This window comes from Schistocerca nitens, chromosome 6, assembly GCF_023898315.1.
Source record: "Schistocerca nitens isolate TAMUIC-IGC-003100 chromosome 6, iqSchNite1.1, whole genome shotgun sequence".
In the NCBI taxonomy this organism is placed as follows: domain Eukaryota; kingdom Metazoa; phylum Arthropoda; class Insecta; order Orthoptera; family Acrididae; genus Schistocerca; species Schistocerca nitens.
In genome coordinates, this window is record NC_064619.1 from 147,352,560 (window position 1) to 147,371,530 (window position 18,971).

General features: G+C 38.4%; 1 protein-coding gene across 2 annotated transcripts in view; it reads right to left on the reverse strand.

Moving 5' to 3' along the window:
• Window positions 1-363: 363 nt before the first annotated feature.
• Window positions 364-18,971, reverse strand: part of LOC126262365 (NSFL1 cofactor p47) — a 56,202-nt gene continuing 37,594 nt past the window's right edge. Inside the window, exons 7-8 of one of the 2 annotated variants that reach the window (XM_049958950.1) lie at window positions 2,479-2,682; window positions 364-685 (exon numbers count right to left, since the gene is read on the reverse strand). In XM_049958950.1, coding sequence (XP_049814907.1) covers window positions 553-685; window positions 2,479-2,682 — 337 coding nt within the window. In that variant the 3' untranslated portion in view covers window positions 364-552. Of the gene's footprint in view, window positions 686-2,478; window positions 2,704-18,971 lie in introns of both variants that reach the window. The other variant, XM_049958949.1, reaches the window with a different exon arrangement.

Here is an 18,971-nt window from a genome sequence, read left to right on the forward strand (position 1 = left end):
TAATAACCCAACTTACTTAACATAAGTTTGGTGTAAGTTTATCACTGCATTCCAGTTTCCAGCAGTCTACAGTTTAATGGGACATGCTGCTTCATCAATGAAACTGAAGAGCATCATCCACCAAAATTACTTTTCACATCAGACAAATCTCTCCAGTGAGTAATGTAAAAGAGCAAGAACAAAAACTATGAACTATGTAGAATTACATATTCTAAGTAATGCAGTAAGACATTTTTCACACCAGTTAATTGTTCTGTAATCTGATTCAACTAGTTTTTTTAAGAAATTTGTATTTATCTTTTTTCAACTGAGTTTTCAAATGTTGGGCTGAGGATTCTCCAGTTAATTTCATTATTTTATGAGTATTGTCATAACATTTTATTAATTTTTATATACTTTTGTGACATAAAATGAATCACAGGCAGCTTCACACAAAATTATGTTACATCAGTTTGGTAACACAAAAATAGCAGAAACAGAACACACTGCAATCATACAAGAGTCACTTTTCTCTGCTATCACATTTGAAACAGTTGCTTTCTTGTCATCAGCTTATGTTAACCTTTGGAGTATGGCTGCATTCAGTATTCCTGCTTGCTTGAGTGTGACTGCATTGTCATCCAACTGCTTACTAGGAAACGTTGTCAGGAGAGAAAAGACTTGATGCTCATACTGAGGACGAGCTCTAGATACACAGGTTAAGGGAAACAACTATTGGCATACAAAGTAAAAACAGTCGACTTCCACTAACTGAAAGTTGAAGGGCTATCAGAAAAAGATCAATGATTTGAATGAAGTTTGGTCAGGGAGGAATGAGAAAAAGTATCTTTACCATTCATAATAACATTTCTTTTCATTTTGCAAATGGAAGGCAAATAAAATTTCCAAAAGTAAACAATTATATATGCATGAACTCATCAAACGTCACTCCAAAGTCAGGAAAAAAGCTGCAGGTATTATGGGACACCTTGACAAATCCACGTTTTTTTGAAACAGTTCAAAATCGGCACCAGGGTAACATTCTTCCATACTTTATCATTGCCAGAACAGGCATCTGACCTCCTTCAATGCTATCCAACACAATCACTTCTTTATGATCTGAAGTTTAACATTATCCAGAGGTGATGGGTTACTCTGAACTGCATAACTGTCCAGCAAAAGCAAGATTTTTCAAATCTTTGCCCAGACTTAGCAGCCCCTTCTTGAACAATTCTGTAGTCATCCAAATCTTTTTGTTGGAGCAGTAAAACACAAAATATATTCTATAACAAGGAAAATAATGAATTACTGACAATATAATGTAAATGGATAGATAAAAATCTTCTCACTAAGTGGCAACATGAGGGGGGAGAGGGCGGGACGGGACACAGGATGCCCCCCCCCCCCACACACACAAAGGTTTAACTTTTACAAGCTTTCGGAGCTAGTGGCTCCTTCTTCTGACAGAATAGTTGAAGGGGAAGCAAGAGGGGTGAAGGAAAAGGACTGGAGAGATTTAGGTAAAGGAGCAAAGTTCAGAAAAGTCACCTAGAACCCCTGTCAGAGGAGACTTACTGGACAGGATGGTCTTCCCTTCTCATCCCATCCATTTAATAGCCACAATTAATGAGTCACAGCTAGCTAGTTCTGTCATATAACTATCCGAGATTAATGTGGAGTATGAAGACATAAAGTGTCACAGAGGCTCACTTGTAAGTAAAGAGAACGTGTTTTTTAATTTATTTGTTGGATGAAAAGCTACTATTTATCCATGAAAGAGACATAGTACAACAACTGACTGGTCCTACTGCAATGCTGGGTAAGTGTGGGGGATCTATACCACGCTGAAATGATATGATAAATTGTCCGTTAACAACGGATGGTGTGAAAGATTAAAAACTTCTTGCTGTGGTGAGAGAGAATAACAGAAATGCTGAAAAATGTAAACTGGCACACAGTCTAACAAAGGCACTGAAAAATTTCAAGATCTGGCTTTCATGGATGAAACTAATAATAATATTTCTCTCCTACAGAGAATTTGAAGATAGATTAATAAAAGATTGTGCAATGATAGTAACAAATTATCTTCCCTTACCCCATCAGTGAATATACAGAAAAAATCTTAACATAAAGTACAAAAATCTATCCACACATGTGAGTCTATATCACCTGATAAAATGTTGTGTTAGAGTGTGACTTTGTACTGAGCACTGTAATACTTAGAATTTTGTCCACATATATCTGGTTTTTAACTGCTATTTTTCTCCTAAAGTAAGCCTGTTGTCTTTGCTAAAACTGAGGTCCAGGGGATTTGCAGCAAGCACTCGAAGTTACAAAAATCTACTTCGTCTATTTCTAGTGCTCTTTTCTTATATCAGATAATCCTGTAAAATAAACTTAGAAAAGTTGAAAATTGGTTGGCAGAGTACAAATTATATTCCACAAAGCAGTCCACTGAAACAAGAAATCAAATAACAGATGATCATTGGTAAAGGATACGTGATGATATACCTCCGCACATCACCAATTGTGTGAGAGTGGTTGAACTGCCCAACAAGTCGTGATCCATCTGCTAGCCTTATCTGAACTGTAGTAGTCGGCAGAGACTGATCTACAGCAATAACTGTTTTTGCCTGTTCTTCATTTGCTTCCCGGTCCTTCTCATCCATTGGTTTTGTTATTCCGATAGTTGCAGGAGATGGACTGCAATCACCGGCAGTATTGCTGATGTAGCACCAGGGAGAGGCAAGCATGGGGCAGGCACCACACACAATTAACACAAACCGGGGAAACAACATTTAAAACTCAAATACAGTAGTAAATGCCCACAAGGATAAAACTATTAGTGTTTCATAGCACCCAACATTAGTACATTATTAAAAAAACCAAGGAATTAATTATTTGCTAATATATTTATAAATTAAAAGTCATAACACACTAGATTTTAAATGAAGTGAACAAAGAAACACCCAAAAACTGTGTCTGTCATTCTATTATGCCACCTATAAATTAATCTCTAATTAGCAAAACTCATGAACTTACTTATAGAGGGAATATTTCCAACTACCATATTGGAACCATGGCAGGTGAACTGTTGTTGTTTCAAATGTATCTTCAGACTGAATGATAGTGTGCAGAAGAAAAGATAAATACTGTAAATTACAATAAACTGCTGAATTTGGTTCCTAATTATATGATAGTACTTTCTTCCGAAGCATCTTTATTTTAATATACAGGGTGGGTACAATTGAACTGACGGTGTTCCAACTGCTGCAGTGTGGGCTTATGCATCGCAGGACACTGAAACATCATAGGTACGTTCATTAATCAGTGCACTCGCAGTGTGTGCTGAAAAAATAATGATTCAATTTTCTACCACAAGGTGAAAATATGGTGTTGTAATCAGTCAGAATGTGGAATGTTTCCTGTTTTGACATAAGTATCCCGTTTGTCACTTGGTGACACATGTTGATTTCTTTTGTGAAGTGACTGTTGGTGTAAAGGGTTAAGATGGTTGAAGCTTTCCACACGAAATGCAATGGCTATTGAAGAGTGTGCACTGCTGGTAAAGCAGTTTTATCAGAATGGCAGCAATAGCAGTTTTGCATTGCAGTAATATTGCTGACACAAACAGCTGTAAAGAGGCCCATGTCATTCAACAGGCTACAGACTATGATCAATGATCAAGAAATTTGAAGAAACAGTTGAATAAGATGGTGCTGTAGGGAAAGAGAGGTATCCATTCCCATGGCAGTTGTAGCTATAGCTGACCATGCAGCACATGCCTAAAATTCTGCAGCTAGTGCTCGAGTTATATCATAGGAATTGCCTCTCCTCTGGTGAACCATGCAAAAGATTTTTCGCCACGTTTTACACTGCTATCGCCAAAAGATTCAGAATATGCAGCAAATAAAAACCCCCAAATAGGTGACGTGAATGAAGAGAACTGTCCCATACTTGGTTCTACTCTGCCACATGTTGTGCAGGAACATCCACTGCACTCTGCTTCTGTGACTGTGTGGTGTGGTGTGGTTTCACAAGCTACTTTATGATCGGTCCACTTTGCTTCAAGGAGATGACACCTTGTGAACCTCTAGGTGTACAGTAACATCTGCACATTATAAGGACATCCTCGTGCAACATGTCATTCCAGCTTTGCAAGAATTCAACTGTGTCAACACCATTATTTTTAAACAATATGGGCCAAGATCATGTATCAGTTGCAAGGTCAAAGACCAGCTTTGAGAAACATCCAGTAATGACCACATCACCTCTAGGTAATTTCAAGATGTGCGGTCTTCCAGATCCTACAACCTAAATCCATGTGGCTTCCAACTGTGGGGCTATCTGAAAGATCATGTCTATCAGGCATGTATCCAGACTTTTCTTGATCTGAAGTGGAGCTTACAATGACATGTCACTCTGATTACACCAGATATGCTGTGAGTAACTGATGACCATTGCCCTGTTACAGATACAGCATGTTGCTGAGTCTAGAGACCATACTGAACACTGTGACCTTATTCTAATAAACATGCCAGACCCACCCTTATCATGTGTTTGTTTGTTCCTCCCCTTTTCCTGCATCCACACCACATTCCGACTGCTTACAGTGCCATATTTTCACCTGGTGGCAGAAAGTGGAACTATTATTTTTTCAACATACTCTGCAAGGGCACCGATTAAGGAACACAGCGACAATATTTCACCATTCTACGATGTATACAGTCCACACTGCACCAGTTTAATTACAGCCATCAGGTATCAAAAAAGTTGATGAAACACCTTCGATTAAACTGACACTTGTTCAACCAAATCAAAAATTCCTAACATCTGACCACAAAAAGTGCAAACAATTAGCAAAAGAGAATATATGTAGACAAATAATCCATTCTTCCTCGAATTGTACATCTACACAGTGTCATTTTATTGAGCATCTTAGAATGGTGAATGTAAGATTACAGTGACTGTACTGCAGTGTACCCTAAGGAATGTTAACTATACTGAATTACTGAAAAACTGAACTGGGGTTCTTCACATCAACTTTACCACAAATGGGTCACTGTATTAATGACATGAACACTTTGCCAGAAACGTACAACCACAGTTTGTTATTTTTACATTAGTACTATGAAAATATTCCATAAAGTTTTGGAATTGCGGCCAGATGACATCAACTTCTTGGCACAATATTTCCTCTGACAACCATCTACCCATTTTCAGGTGAGTGTTTTTTTTACCAGAGAATGCTAGTTCACATTGCTAACTTCATACCAATGACTGGCATGGCAATAAATGCACAAAGACCGCTGCTACTTGAGCAACTTCTGTTGAGTTTTGCACCCTCCTGGAAGACTGGTCCATCTATGGCTCACAGACACAAGCGTAGTGGTGATACTACATGCACTCTGTCAGAATGTGGGATCAGAGAGTTAAAATTCAGATGACAAATTAATAAAATTAACTGTTGTTAGACATGTCCTTAGTCATAAAATGTTTTCTTTCTGAAGATATTAAAGAAATCACCAGATCCAACACCTTATACAGTTGAAAACTGCCATCATGATTAATCAGATCTTCCACCAAACGTATTTCCACCGATTCCTTAATAACTGAATCCCAGAAAGATTTCATTGAGGCCAAGATTTCTGTGGAAGAAAAATCCAGGAATGTCCCACGGAGATACAAAGCTCGGCTATGGCTGACTTACTGAATTATGAAAGGCGATAAGTGTGGCGATCACTTTCAATGCACCTTCCACGCACTGTGCGTGTTGTCTGACCAATGTAGGTTTTGCCACACTGACAAAGTATTTTGTTCAGCCACCCACAATCCCGGGTCATTCTTTACTGAACTGCAAAGAGCCCAAGTCTTTGTAGGTGAGTGTAAGATTACTTTGACATGACGTTTACTTAAGATTCTGGCTAATTTTGATGAAATATTGCCTGCATATGAGAGGAATGCCCTGGACTGGACCCTTTTATTTGCACATGTGGACTGCCCCCAACCTGCCATCCATCTCCTGGGAATGGGTCAACAGTGTGACCTGGGCCAAGTCAGACTGGACCTATAAGAAGTCTGGTTTGTTACAATTGAAAAGACTGAAAAAAGTAAGTTACCAGATCACAGAGGAGACACTTAGCGTTTTTCTTCACAAAATCCAGCTAATTACAGTGAACACTTTTTTTTTTTTGAAAAGCAGGGAGACAAAAAACATCCAGAAAAAAACAAGAAGGTGCCAAACTGATGATAAAAGCCTTTGTTCAACATACAGCAAACAATGCACTTTCGGATTGCAAAATGCTAGCATTAGTAAATATGAAATTTAAGTGAACATGTATCTACAAAAACGATTGTATAAGGCAATTGTTGTTGTGGACTTCAGTCCTAAGGCTAGTTTGATGCAGCTCTCCATGCTTCTCTATACTGCGCAAGCCTCTTCATCTCCAAATAACTACTACAATCTAGATCCTTCTGAATCTGCTTACTGTATTACTCTGTTGATCTCCTCCTATGACTCCCCCCCCCCCCCCCCAAATGTCCCTCCTGTACTAAACTAATGTCCCATTAGGTCTCTGAATGTGATCTATCAACTTATCCCTTCTCCTAGTCGGACTGTGCCACAAATTTCTTTTCTGCCCAATTCTATACAGAATCTCATTCGTTACATGATCTACCTATCTAATACTCAGCAATCATCTATAACGCCACATTTCAAAAGCTTCTATTCTCTTTTTGTCTAAAATGTTTACCATCCGTGTTTCACCTCCATACTTGGCTACACTCCATACCAAAACTTTCATAAAATACTTCCTGACACTCAAATTCATATTTGTTATTAACAAACTTCTCCTCTTCGAAACATTTTTCTTGTCATTGTTAGTCTACATTTTATATCCTCTCTGCTTCAGCCATCATTAATTGTTTTGCTGCTGATACAGCAAAACTCATCTACTACTTTAAGTGTCTCATTTCCCAATCTAATTCCCTCAGCATCACCTGGTTTAATTAGACTACATTCCATTATTCTTGTTTTGCTTTCGTTGATGTTTATCTTATAGCCTCCTTTCAAGACACTGTCCTTTCTGTTCAACTGCTCTTTCAAGTCCTTTGCCGTCTCTGACAGAAAAACAATGTCATCACCAAGCCTCCAAGTTTTTATTTCTTCTCCTTGAACCTTAATTCCCAGATCAAATTTTTCTTTTGTTTACTTTACTGCTTGCTCAGTGTACAGAATGAATGACATTGAGGGTAGGCTACAACACCGTCTCGCTCCCTTCTCAACCACTGCTTCCCTCTCATGTACCTCAACTCTCATAACTGCTGTCTGATCTATGTACAAGTTGTAAATAGCCTTTCGTTCCCTGTATTTTACATGTTATATTCAGAATTTCAAAGAGAGTATTCCAGTCAACATTGTCAAAAACTTTCTCTAAGTGTACAAATGCTATAAATGTATGTTTGTCTTTCCTTAATCTGTCTTCTGAGGGAAGTCATAGGGACAGTACTGCCTCGAGTGTTCCTACATTTCTCCGGAATTCAAACTGATCTTCCCTGATGACCTTCTACCAGGTTCTCCATTCTTCTGTAAATAATTTTGTCAACATTTTGCAACCATGACCTATTAAACTGATAGTTTGGTAATATTCACACCTATCAGCATCTGATTTCTTTGGAATTGGAATTATTATGTTCATCTAAACTCTGAGAGTGTGTCACCTGTCTCATACATCTTGCACACCAGATGAAGAGTTTTGTCATGGCTGGCTCTCCCAAAGCTATACGTAGTTCTGATGGAATGTCACCTACTCCTGGAGCCTTGTTTCAACTTAAGTCTTTCAGTGTTCTGTCAAATTCTTCTCGCAGCATCATGTTCCCATCTCATCTTAATGTATGTCCTCTTCTGTTTCTATAATGTTGCCTTCAAGTTCACCTCCCTTGTATAGACCTTCTATATACTCCTTCCATCTTTCAGATTTCCCTTCTTTGCTTAGGACTGGTATTCCATAAGAGCTTTTGATGTTCATATAGCTTTTTACTTTTCTTCAAAGGTCCCTTTAATTTTGCTGTAGGCGGTATCTGTCTTTCCCCTGGGGGTATATGCTTCTAAATCCTTGCATTTGCCCTGTAATCATTCTTGCTTAGCCATTTTCCGCTTCCTGTCAATCTCACTTTTAGACATTTGTATTGTCTTTCACCTGCTTCATTTGCTGCATTTTTATATTTTCTACTTTCATCAATTAAATCCAATATCTCCTGTATTATCCAAGGATTTCTACTTGGTTTTGTCTTTTTACCTACTTAATCCTCTGGTGCCTTCGCTAATTCATCTCACAAAGCTGCCCATTCATCTTCTACTGTATTCCTTCCCCTGTTCTTGTCATTGCACCCTCTGAAATTCCTAACAACATCTGGATCTTTCAATTTAACCATTGCTTTAATTTCCTACCCTTTTACAATTTCTTCCATTTTAATTTACAGTTCATAACCAATACTTTGTGGCCAGGGCTCACTTATGCCCCTGGAAATATCTTACAATTTAAAATCTGGTTCCGAAATCTCTGTCTTCCTGTTATATAATCAATATAGAAACCTTCGGGTGTCTCCAGCTCTCTTCCAAGTGTACGACCTTCTTTCATGATTCATAAATCAGGTGTTGGCAATAATTAAATTGATCTCTGTGCAAAATTCTACCAGGTGGATTCCTCATTCATTACTTCCCCCAGTCCATATTCGCCTTCAATTTTTTGTTCTCTTCCTTTTCTTACTATCAAATTCCAGGTGCCCATTACTATTAAATTTTTGTCTCCCTTAACTATCTGAATGATTTCTTTTATGTCATCATACACTTATTCAATCTCTTTATCATCAGCAGAGCCAGTTGGCATATAAATTTGCATTACTGTGGTCTATCTTGGCTACAATAATGTGTTCACTATGCTGTTCATGGTAGCTTACCTACATTCCTAATTTTTTTATTCATTATTATTAAACCCCCCCCCCCCCCCCATGAACCATGGACCTTGCCGTTGGTGGGGAGGCTTGTGTGCCTCAGCGATACAGATGGCCGTACCGTAGGTGCAACCACAACGGAGGGGTATCTGTTGAGAGGCCAGACAAACATGTGGTTACTGAAGAGGGGCAGCAGCCTTTACAGTAGTTGCAGGGGCAACAGTCTGGATGATTGACTGATCTGGCCTTGTAACACTAACCAAAACGGCCTTGCTGTGCTGGTACTGCGAACGGCTGAAAGCAAGGGGAAACTACAGTCGTAATTTTTCCCGAGGACATGCAGCTTTACTGTATGATTAAATGATGATGGCGTCCTCTTGGGTAAAATATTCCGGAGGTAAAATAGTCCCCCATCTGGATCTCCGAGCGGGGACTACTCAGGAGGACGTCGTTATCAGGAGAAAGAAAACTGGCGTTCTACGGATCGGAGCGTGGAAAGTCAGATCCCTTAATCGGGCAGTTAGGTTAGAAAATTTAAAAAGGGAAATGGATAGGTTAAAGTTAGATATAGTGGGAATTAGTGAAGTTCGGTGGCAGGAGGAACAAGACTTTTGGTCAGGTGATTACAGGGTTATAAATACAAAACCAAATACGGGTAATGCAGGAGTAGGTTTAATAATGAATAAAAAAATAGGAGTGCGGGTTAGCTACTACAAACGGCATAGTGAACGCATTATTGTGGCCAAGATAGACACAAAGCCCATGCCTACAACAGTAGTACAAGTTTATATGCCAACTAGCTCTGCAGATGATGAAGAAATAGATGAAATGTATGACGAGATAAAAGAAATTATTCAGGTAGTGAAGGGAGACGAAAATTAATGAAAGAGGAAGCCGCCTTGTAGAATTTTGCACAGAGTATAACTTAATCATAGCTAACACTTGGTTTAAGAATCATAAAAGAAGGTTGTATACCTGGAAGAATCCTGGAGATACTAAAAGGTATCAGATAGATTATATAATGGTAAGACAGAGATTTAGGAACCAGGTTTTAAATTGTAAGACATTTCCTGGGGCAGTTGTGGATTCTGACCACAATCTATTGGTTATGAACTGCAGATTGAAACTGAAGAAACTGCAAAAAGGTGGGAATTTAAGGAGATGGGACCTGGATAAACTGAAAGAACCAGAGGTTGTAGAGAGTTTGAGGGAGAGCATAAGGGAACAATTGACAGGAATGGAGGAAAGAAATACAGTAGAAGAAGAATGGGTAGCTCTGAGGGATGAAGTAGTGAAAGCAGCAGATGATCAAGTAGGTAAAAAGACGAGGGCTAATAGAAATCCTTGGGTAACAGAAGAAATATTGAATTTAATTGATGAAAGGAGAAAATATAAAAATGCAGTAAATGAAGCAGGCAAAAAGGAATACAAACGTCTCAAAAATGAGATCGATAGGGAGTGCAAAATGGCTAAGCAGGGATGGCTAGAGAACAAATGTAAGGATGTAGAGACCTGTCTCACTAGGGGTAAGATAGATACTGCCTACAGGAAAATTAAAGAGACCTTTGGAAAGAAGAGAACCACTTGTATGAATATCAAGAGCTCAGATGGCAACCCAGTTCTAAGCAAAGAAGGGAAGGCAGAAAGGTGGAAGGAGTATATAGAGGGTTTATACAAGGGCTATGTACTTGAGGACAATATTATGGAAATGGAAGAGGATGTAGATGAAGACGAAATGGGAGATAAGATACTGCGTGAAGAGTTTGACAGAGCACTGAAAGACATGAGTCAAAACAAGGCCCCGAGAGTAGACAACATTCCATTAGAACTACTGATGGCCTCGGGAGAGCCAGTCATGACAAAACTCTACCATCTGGTGAGCACGATGTCTGAGACAGCCGAAATACCCTCAGACTTCAAGAAGAATATAATAATTCCAATCCCAAAGAAAGCAGGTGTTGACAGATGTGAATATTACCGAACTATCAGTTTAATAAGTCACAGCCGCAAAATACTAACGCGAATTCTTTACAGACGAATGGAAAAACTGGTAGAAGCCGACCTCAGGGAAGTTCAGTTTGGATTTCGTAGAAATGTTGGAACACGTGAGGCAATACTGACCTTACGACTTATCTTAGAAGAAAGATTAAGAAAAGGCAAACCTATGTTTCTAGCATTTGTAGACTTAGAGAAAGCTTTTGACAATGTTAACTGGAATACTCTCTTTCAAATTCTGAAGGTGGCAGGGGTAAAATACAGGGAGCGAAAGGCTATTTATAATTTGTACAGAAACCAGATGGCAGTTTTAAGAGTCGGGGGGCACGAAAGGGAAGCAGTGGTTGGGAAGGGAGTGAGACAGGGTTGTAGCCTCTCCCCGATGTTATTCAATCTGTATACTGAGCAAGCAGTAAAGGAAACAAAAGAAAAATTCAGAGTAGGTATTAAAATTCATGGAGAAGAAGTAAAAACTTTGAGGTTCGCCGATGACATTGTAATTCTGTCAGAGACAGCAAAGGACTTGGAAGAGCAGTTGAACGGAATGGACAGTGTCTTGAAAAGAGGATATAAGATGAACATCAACAAAAGCAAAACGAGGATAATGGAATGTAGTCAAATTAAGTCGGGTGATGCTGAGGGAATTAGATTAGGAAATGAGATACTTAAAGTAGTAAAGGAGTTTTGCTATTTAGGGAGTAAAATAACTGATGATGGTCGAAGTAGAGAGGATATAAAATGTAGACTGGCAATGGCAAGGAAAGCGTTTCTCAAGAAGAGAAATTTGTTAACATCGAGTATAGATTTAAGTGTCAGGAAGTCGTTTCTGAAAGTATTTGTATGGAGTGTAGCCATGTATGGAAGTGAAACATGGACGATAACTAGTTTGGACAAGAAGAGAATAAAAGCTTTCGAAATATGGTGCTACAGAAGAATGCTGAAGATAAGGTGGGTAGATCACGTAACTAATGAGGAGGTATTGAATAGGATTGGGGAGAAGAGAAGTTTGTGGCACAACTTGACTAGAAGAAGGGATCGGTTGGTAGGACATGTTTTGAGGCATCAAGGGATTACAAATTTAGCATTGGAGGGCACTGTGGAGGGTAAAAATAGTAGAGGGAGACCAAGAGATGAATACACTAAGCAGATTCAGAAGGATGTAGGTTGCAGTAGGTACTGGGAGATGAAGAAGCTTGCACAGGATAGATTAGCATGGAGAGCTGCATCAAACCAGTCTCAGGACTGAAGACCACAACAACAACAACAACAACAACAACATTATTAAACCTACTACTGCAATACACCCATTTGATTTAGCATTTATAGCTCTGTATTCATCTGACCACTTGCCACCAAACTTCACTAATTCCCACAATATCTAACTACAACCTTCCCATTTCCCTTAAATTTTCTAACCTACCTGTCCAGTTAAGGGATCTAACATTACACACTCCGATCCACAGCACACCAGTTTTGTTTCTCCTGATGACGACATCCTCCTGAGTACTCCTCCCCGGAGACCTGAATGGGGGAATATTTTACCTCTGGAATATTTTATCCAAGAGAATGCTGTCGACATTTGACCATACAGTAGATCTGCATGCTTTTGGGAAAAATTACTACTGTAGTTTCCCCTTGCAGTACCAGCACAGCAATGCCATTTTGGTTGACGTCACAAGGCCACATCACATCAGTCAATCATCCAGACTGTTGTCCTGCAATTACTGAAAAGGCTGCTGCTCCTCTTCTGAAACCATGCATTTGTGTGGCCTCTCAACACATACCCCTCCATTGTGGTTACACCTACAATACAGTTATCTGTATCATTGAGGCACACAAGCCTCCCCACCAATGGCAAGATATAAATATAAAAGACAATTATATATTATCATATGACTGTCATAAACCGCAAATTTATTCAACTAGGTATTTTTGTGTATATCATGTTTTTGGAAAACGCATCACAACAATGTGAAAGTTATGCAGGGACAGTTTGGATTGTTGGATTAGTGGCAGCAAACCAACACAGGTATCAACAAAAACCTATAAGCAACTGTCTTGCGGATTATTTTAAGTCATAAGATTTCTCCAGAACAATACAAAGCATGACTGTAATAAAACTGAAAGTAATTACACTGCTCTTGATACTGACTCAATAGCTAGTTTAATTATTGGTCTTGGGTATTTTATCTGTTTGACACACCTCCCAAAACCCAACTACAAACAGTTATTGATGCTGCCACCCAAGCTTTTTCACAGTGACAGCAGGAGGTCGCAATATGAAAAATATAACATTCACAAAGGTGTGGTGTTACATAATGCTCCAGGAGAGTGATGAATCGAAACAATATAATAATTTACTGATTAAGAAGCAGGAATCTTTATGTATTTTTGTATCTGTTTTGCATGTGACACTTATAGATGGATGCTGCATGTCTTCAAGATGGGATGGTGATCATACTATGAGTTGCAGTACCTGCTTGGAGTTGTGTAACATCCGTGAGTCAGTGTCCTGTTTGGAGTAGTGTGGTGCACTGCAAGACTAAAGAGCACACCCTGAAGTATGAAGATCACACCCTGAAGTATGACACCACACCACAACACAAGACACCGGAACAGAAAATGTCATTAATTATTCTGCAGTAGGCATAAAATCCAATAAGCTGCCCCAGTGATGTCTGAAGAAAAGTTAATTATAGGTGCAGCAGTTCAGAATTTCAAGAAAAGACCAGTTTACAATCTGAACACATATATATTTAAAGAGGGTCACTGCATGGCATGCAGAAACATGGAAGAAAATGGATTTCAAAGATTTCAATGGGATCAGAACAGTCCACAGTATATATAAAAAAAAAAAAAAATAAAAAAAAATTGAGGACACCAATTGCTAAAAATAGAATTATTAGGAAGTAAATGATGGTTTAATAGTCCTTTAACAGTCTAAAAGTTGTGTTTCATCAGCCTTTCCAATATGAAGCCCACATGTAAAACACAAGATACTTCAAAAGGTGTCTGAAACCCTGTTCAAAATACAGATACATGATTACTTCAAAGACACCACAGTTTACAAAATGTACACAACTAAAAAAACATTGAAACATTGGTCTGATTTATGATTTTATAACGGTACACACTGTATAAACAAACATGTGATCTTTGCCAAAACCAGTGCACATTCTAGAACATTTCCAGCTTCAGGTTTGATAATTGATTGTTACTGAACTTCCACACAATTTACACTTGTGTTAGTTATGGTTACATGATTAGTAAAGATATTCAGTCATGAGCAAATGAACTGAAGATATCTACTGTACTGGAAAAACAACTGTTGGCATGACAAATGGAAAAGTTAAGTGCAACACGTGTCTTGGAATGTATTAGAGCTTGTACAAGTTATGACGTGACAGTAAAGCACAGGACGGGCACCCAGAATGAATTCAGCGCATTTGATTGTGGGTAGACAACATATGTGGCACTCAAATCTACGGCCATGCAAGCACTAGGCTTTTCACATTCCACAAGGTTAAGGGTGTACCGTATTTACTCGAATCTAAGCCGCACTTTTTTTTCAGTGTTTGTAATCCAAAAAACCGCCTGCGGCTTAGAATCGAGTGCAAAGTAAGCGGAAGTTCTGAAGAATGTTTGTAGGTGCTGCCACAACTAACTTCTGTCATTGAATATATGTAGTACTACACAGCCATGCTTTGCAGGCATAAAGATAAATACTGGCATCAAAACCTCTGCCTCAGTAAATAAATTAAAATAAAAGGTAGAAGACGAGCTTTTTTTCTCTGCCCCGAGCATCGACCATTGCATTTTCATACATTATCCAATGAAGGAAATAGAAATTCTGCATTGTTCATCTTCGAATGTAGCAGCCTTTCAAACATTCGTGGCAAAAAAAAAAAAAATTTTCTTTACAGAAAAATACCAACAATGCACAAGGCACAAGGCACCTATTGCTTCGTGGAATTTTCTGAAGTGCTTGTTGGTGTTAGTGAACCATAATGAAGCGCTTTCATTATAGTGCCAAATTCAAGAGGGGAGTTATTTCTTTTGTGGAACAAAGTTCTCATCGTGCTGCAGGTCTGCAATATGGGATTGATGAGAGCAACGTCAGGCGATGGTGACTGCAGAGACAAATTATTTGAATGTTTAAGTAGCAGGAAAGCATTTAGTGGGCCAAAGTGTGGCTGATATCATGTATGAGAAGTGATTTTAAATGAATTTGTTAAGAAACAGCGTCAGAAATTCCTGCCTCAGAATGCCGAAATTTTAAAAATTAAGACACATGAAACTTCTAGAGATAAAAAAATCTAAAATTTTAAGGCTAGTCGCAGCTGGATTGATCTGTTTATGAAGCGTTGGGGTTTTTCACTTCGGAGGCCAAGTTCAGTTGCAAGAAGCTTCCGAAAAATTAAGTAGAAAATCTTGTGGAATTTCAGCACTTCATAATTAGGCGGCGCACAGAAAAGCAATACCTTCTTGGTCAGACAGGAAATGCTAACCAAACTCCCGTATATTTTGACATGCCGTCAAACTATACGGTTGACGCCAAAGGAAAGAAAGACGTAAGTGTTCTTACATTAGGGGGTGAAAAACAGTGGATGTCCGTCATGCTTGCTTGCAACAGCAGATGAACATAAATTACCCTCATTCATAGTTTTCAAGCGAAAGACTTCACCGGAATCGGAAGTGTTACCAACAACTGTAATTGTACAAGCAAACGAAACTTGGTGGTTTTGGGAGGACATGTTGCTGGAATGAATTAGGCGTGTGTGGAATCGTCGTCCTGGCGCAATGCTTCGTTCATGCAGTCTGATGTGTATGCAGGTCATACAACACCTGCAGTAATATGAAAATTAGAGGAAAGCAAAATGGACTTGGCAGTAATTCCAGGCAGAATGAGGCCAATTCTGCAACCACCAGACGTCTGTATGAATAAACCATTTAAGGACAACCTTAAACGCATGTACACAGACTGGCTTTCGAAAAGTGACAGACAACTGACACCAACAGGACGTGTAAAACGCGCAAGTTTGTCACAAGTATGCCAATGGATTTATGATGCATGGAAGTGTGTTCCAAATCAGACTGTGCATCAAGGAATTAAAAAATGTTCACTATCCAATGCACTATGTGGTATGGAGGAAGATGCTCTGTATGAAGAAATGAGCAACAAAGAATCAAGTGATAGTAATTCAGAATCATGACTGACATTTTAAACATTTTGAGTAAGATGTATACAAAACCTAATAAAATTTTGTCTTAAATTTCAGCATTTAATTTCTAAGTTATTTTCATTCTTATTTTATATGTGTTGCTACTCTGCATTGAACAGGATAGAAAAGTGTGGAGAGCTGCATCAAACCAATCTACGGACTGAAGACAACAACAAAACACTCTGAATTTGAAGTCATCACTAAAAATCTACTACGAAAATTCGACTGGCAAGACTGTTTGGCACGTATGTCAATATGGCCAAATCTACATTCTGAATTTTTTCCTACCTGTGACAAGAGAGGGTTGCTAAAAGGAACTTTTATGAATCATGAATCACATGCAGTATTCTCTTCAGCATAAGAATAATATGAATGTAAACATTATGCCATGTATTCTTTCGTGTTTGCTGCTATTTCATTTAAATCCTGTCTGCCTAATAAACTACGAAACTATAGCGAGACAACAGCAAACATGGAAGAATACATATATCATGTCATGTTTATATTCGTGTTATTCTTATGTGTAATAGTGATACAGTCAGAAATGAAGCACGGCAACTGACTAGATTTTCAAATCTAAGATGACTACAATTTCTGGGCAGCATGTAATGTACTAAAGAGGCATCTGCAAAGATTTTCAAACGGAGAAAAATTTTCGCTAAACTTTCATTCAGAACAGCTTCTATCATACGCAGTCTATTATTTTGTGGTTGTTGATCATTATCGAAGAAAGCAGCAGTGTAAGTAACAACAAATAGCAGTCTCTTGCCATTGTTTCGCTAATGAGACAAATCCTCTCTTTTTTTTTATTGTAAACGGCGGTAGCGTGCACAAAAGCAAGCCATGCCGCGAGTGGCGACAGGTCGTAAACACTCATTTCCAGAGGCGACAAAAAATGCATGACACAGTACAATAATGCATTTTCAACTTAGAGTGACGTAAACACCTATAACAAAGAGAACAGCTCTTACCAGATCAAAGCAAAATAAGCAATCGATTCAAACCAGACGAAGCATGTGAAAAAGGAAGGGTACCCGTATAAATACAGACGGAGTGCCTGACACATAGCAATGGCTACCTGGTAAAGCTTAACTGCTAAGCTTACGACTGGAACCAAACTTCTGTAGCTGTACCTTCATCCATTTGACCTAAATTGTGTCTCATCTTACAATGGACCACATTTGTTTCGATTTGGAGGTGCAGTCTAAAACTTTTCGCTCCCCTTGAATTTTGAGTCTCAAATTTCAGGTGTGACTTAGATCCAGGAAATTTTTTGTCCCTTGATTTCGAGTCTCATTTTTCAGGTGCAGCTTATATTCGAGTAAATACGGTACCATCGGTATCTTGATTCAGTGGAAACCTCCACTACCAGAGTCAACTGTGGGAAACATACTGATGACAGGTGTCATAATAAATTATTACAGACAGTAGTGGTAGACAGATGGGCCACAATGCAGAAAACAGACATGCCAACTTTCAAAAGTGAAAAATCAGGAGAATTTAAGCAGTGTACTATTGTGAATTACAACACATCACTGACGATTAAAGTTGCAATAATTCAATACCTGTAACAACTCAACTACATTTGCTTTATTATTTACATGTAAATACTAAATAATGGACATACCTGAGCCTTCGGACTGTATAATTTATCATTCAATATGCGGAATAACATGAATGATGAGCTCTGCAGTTTTCTTTAGATTCACACACATTCAATTGAAGCACTCTCGAGAGAACTATAGTTCCAAATTACGATCCAAGGAAACAAATTAATGTCTAGTAGATTTCTGTTTTGACATTAGCACAGTTTTTGCATGAATAAATTACTGTTAAATGATCACCTGTTTTCATTTCATAATGTAACCCATATTTGCATGGCATCTTTTATCCATAAGATATCTTTCCGAAATTTAAATCAATTTTATACAGGATGTACATGTTAGGCTTAGTAAATAATTTGAATAGTTTTATCAGTCTGCATTTGTCTGATTACAGTAGTTACTTATTCAGCACACCCGTAGCTGACTTAGCCTTCTTCAAAAACTCTGAACTCAATTTCTGCTCAAAGCACTTGCCTGATTTTAAAATTAAAATTTTCTCCAAAGACGTTTCTGAAAGCATGGACCTGAACTGAGTATTGGTCTTTTTAACTGAGCTAAAAATTCTCTCACATTCCACATTACTATGTAGAATTCACAAAATAGCCAGCATCACCTTTGCAAGTTTATCATATTGAAGAACCTCATCTGCCGATTACATCTGACCTACCAAGGCCACTGAACATCAATTCTCTCTGCTGCCACGTTGGTTTCTTCCAGCTGAAAGTTACAGAACTGAGAGTGGAGAATATCAACTTCTGTATCTAAGTGTTCACTTTCGCTAATCAGAATATTAGGAAATCTGTTTATGAAAAATCTAAGGCTGGAAAATGATGCTTTGCCAATTGTAGAAAGATTTACAACTTCTGCATGCATTAAAACTTCATCTTTGAATGGAAATTTGAGTATCACGTAATCACATGATAAGAAACATTTTCTTACAGACTTAAAGAACATAAACTTTTCCTCAGGCTTCAAAGTGGTGACCAAAGCAAATGTAGAATTCCCTATCATCAGGTGACAATCATCCTTTTCATTTGCTGGAGTGTGGTAATCTACATCAATAAGAGAGCTAGAGGTTTTAATAATGAGTGGTCTCTCAAATCTTGCCATCACATTCTTCAATAGTTCTTCCAAAACTGACCTCAATAAGTGGATATGTGGAACACTTGACTGAAGAGCTACATTTGGGCTCTCAAAGATAGGCATAAAACTTGAAAGG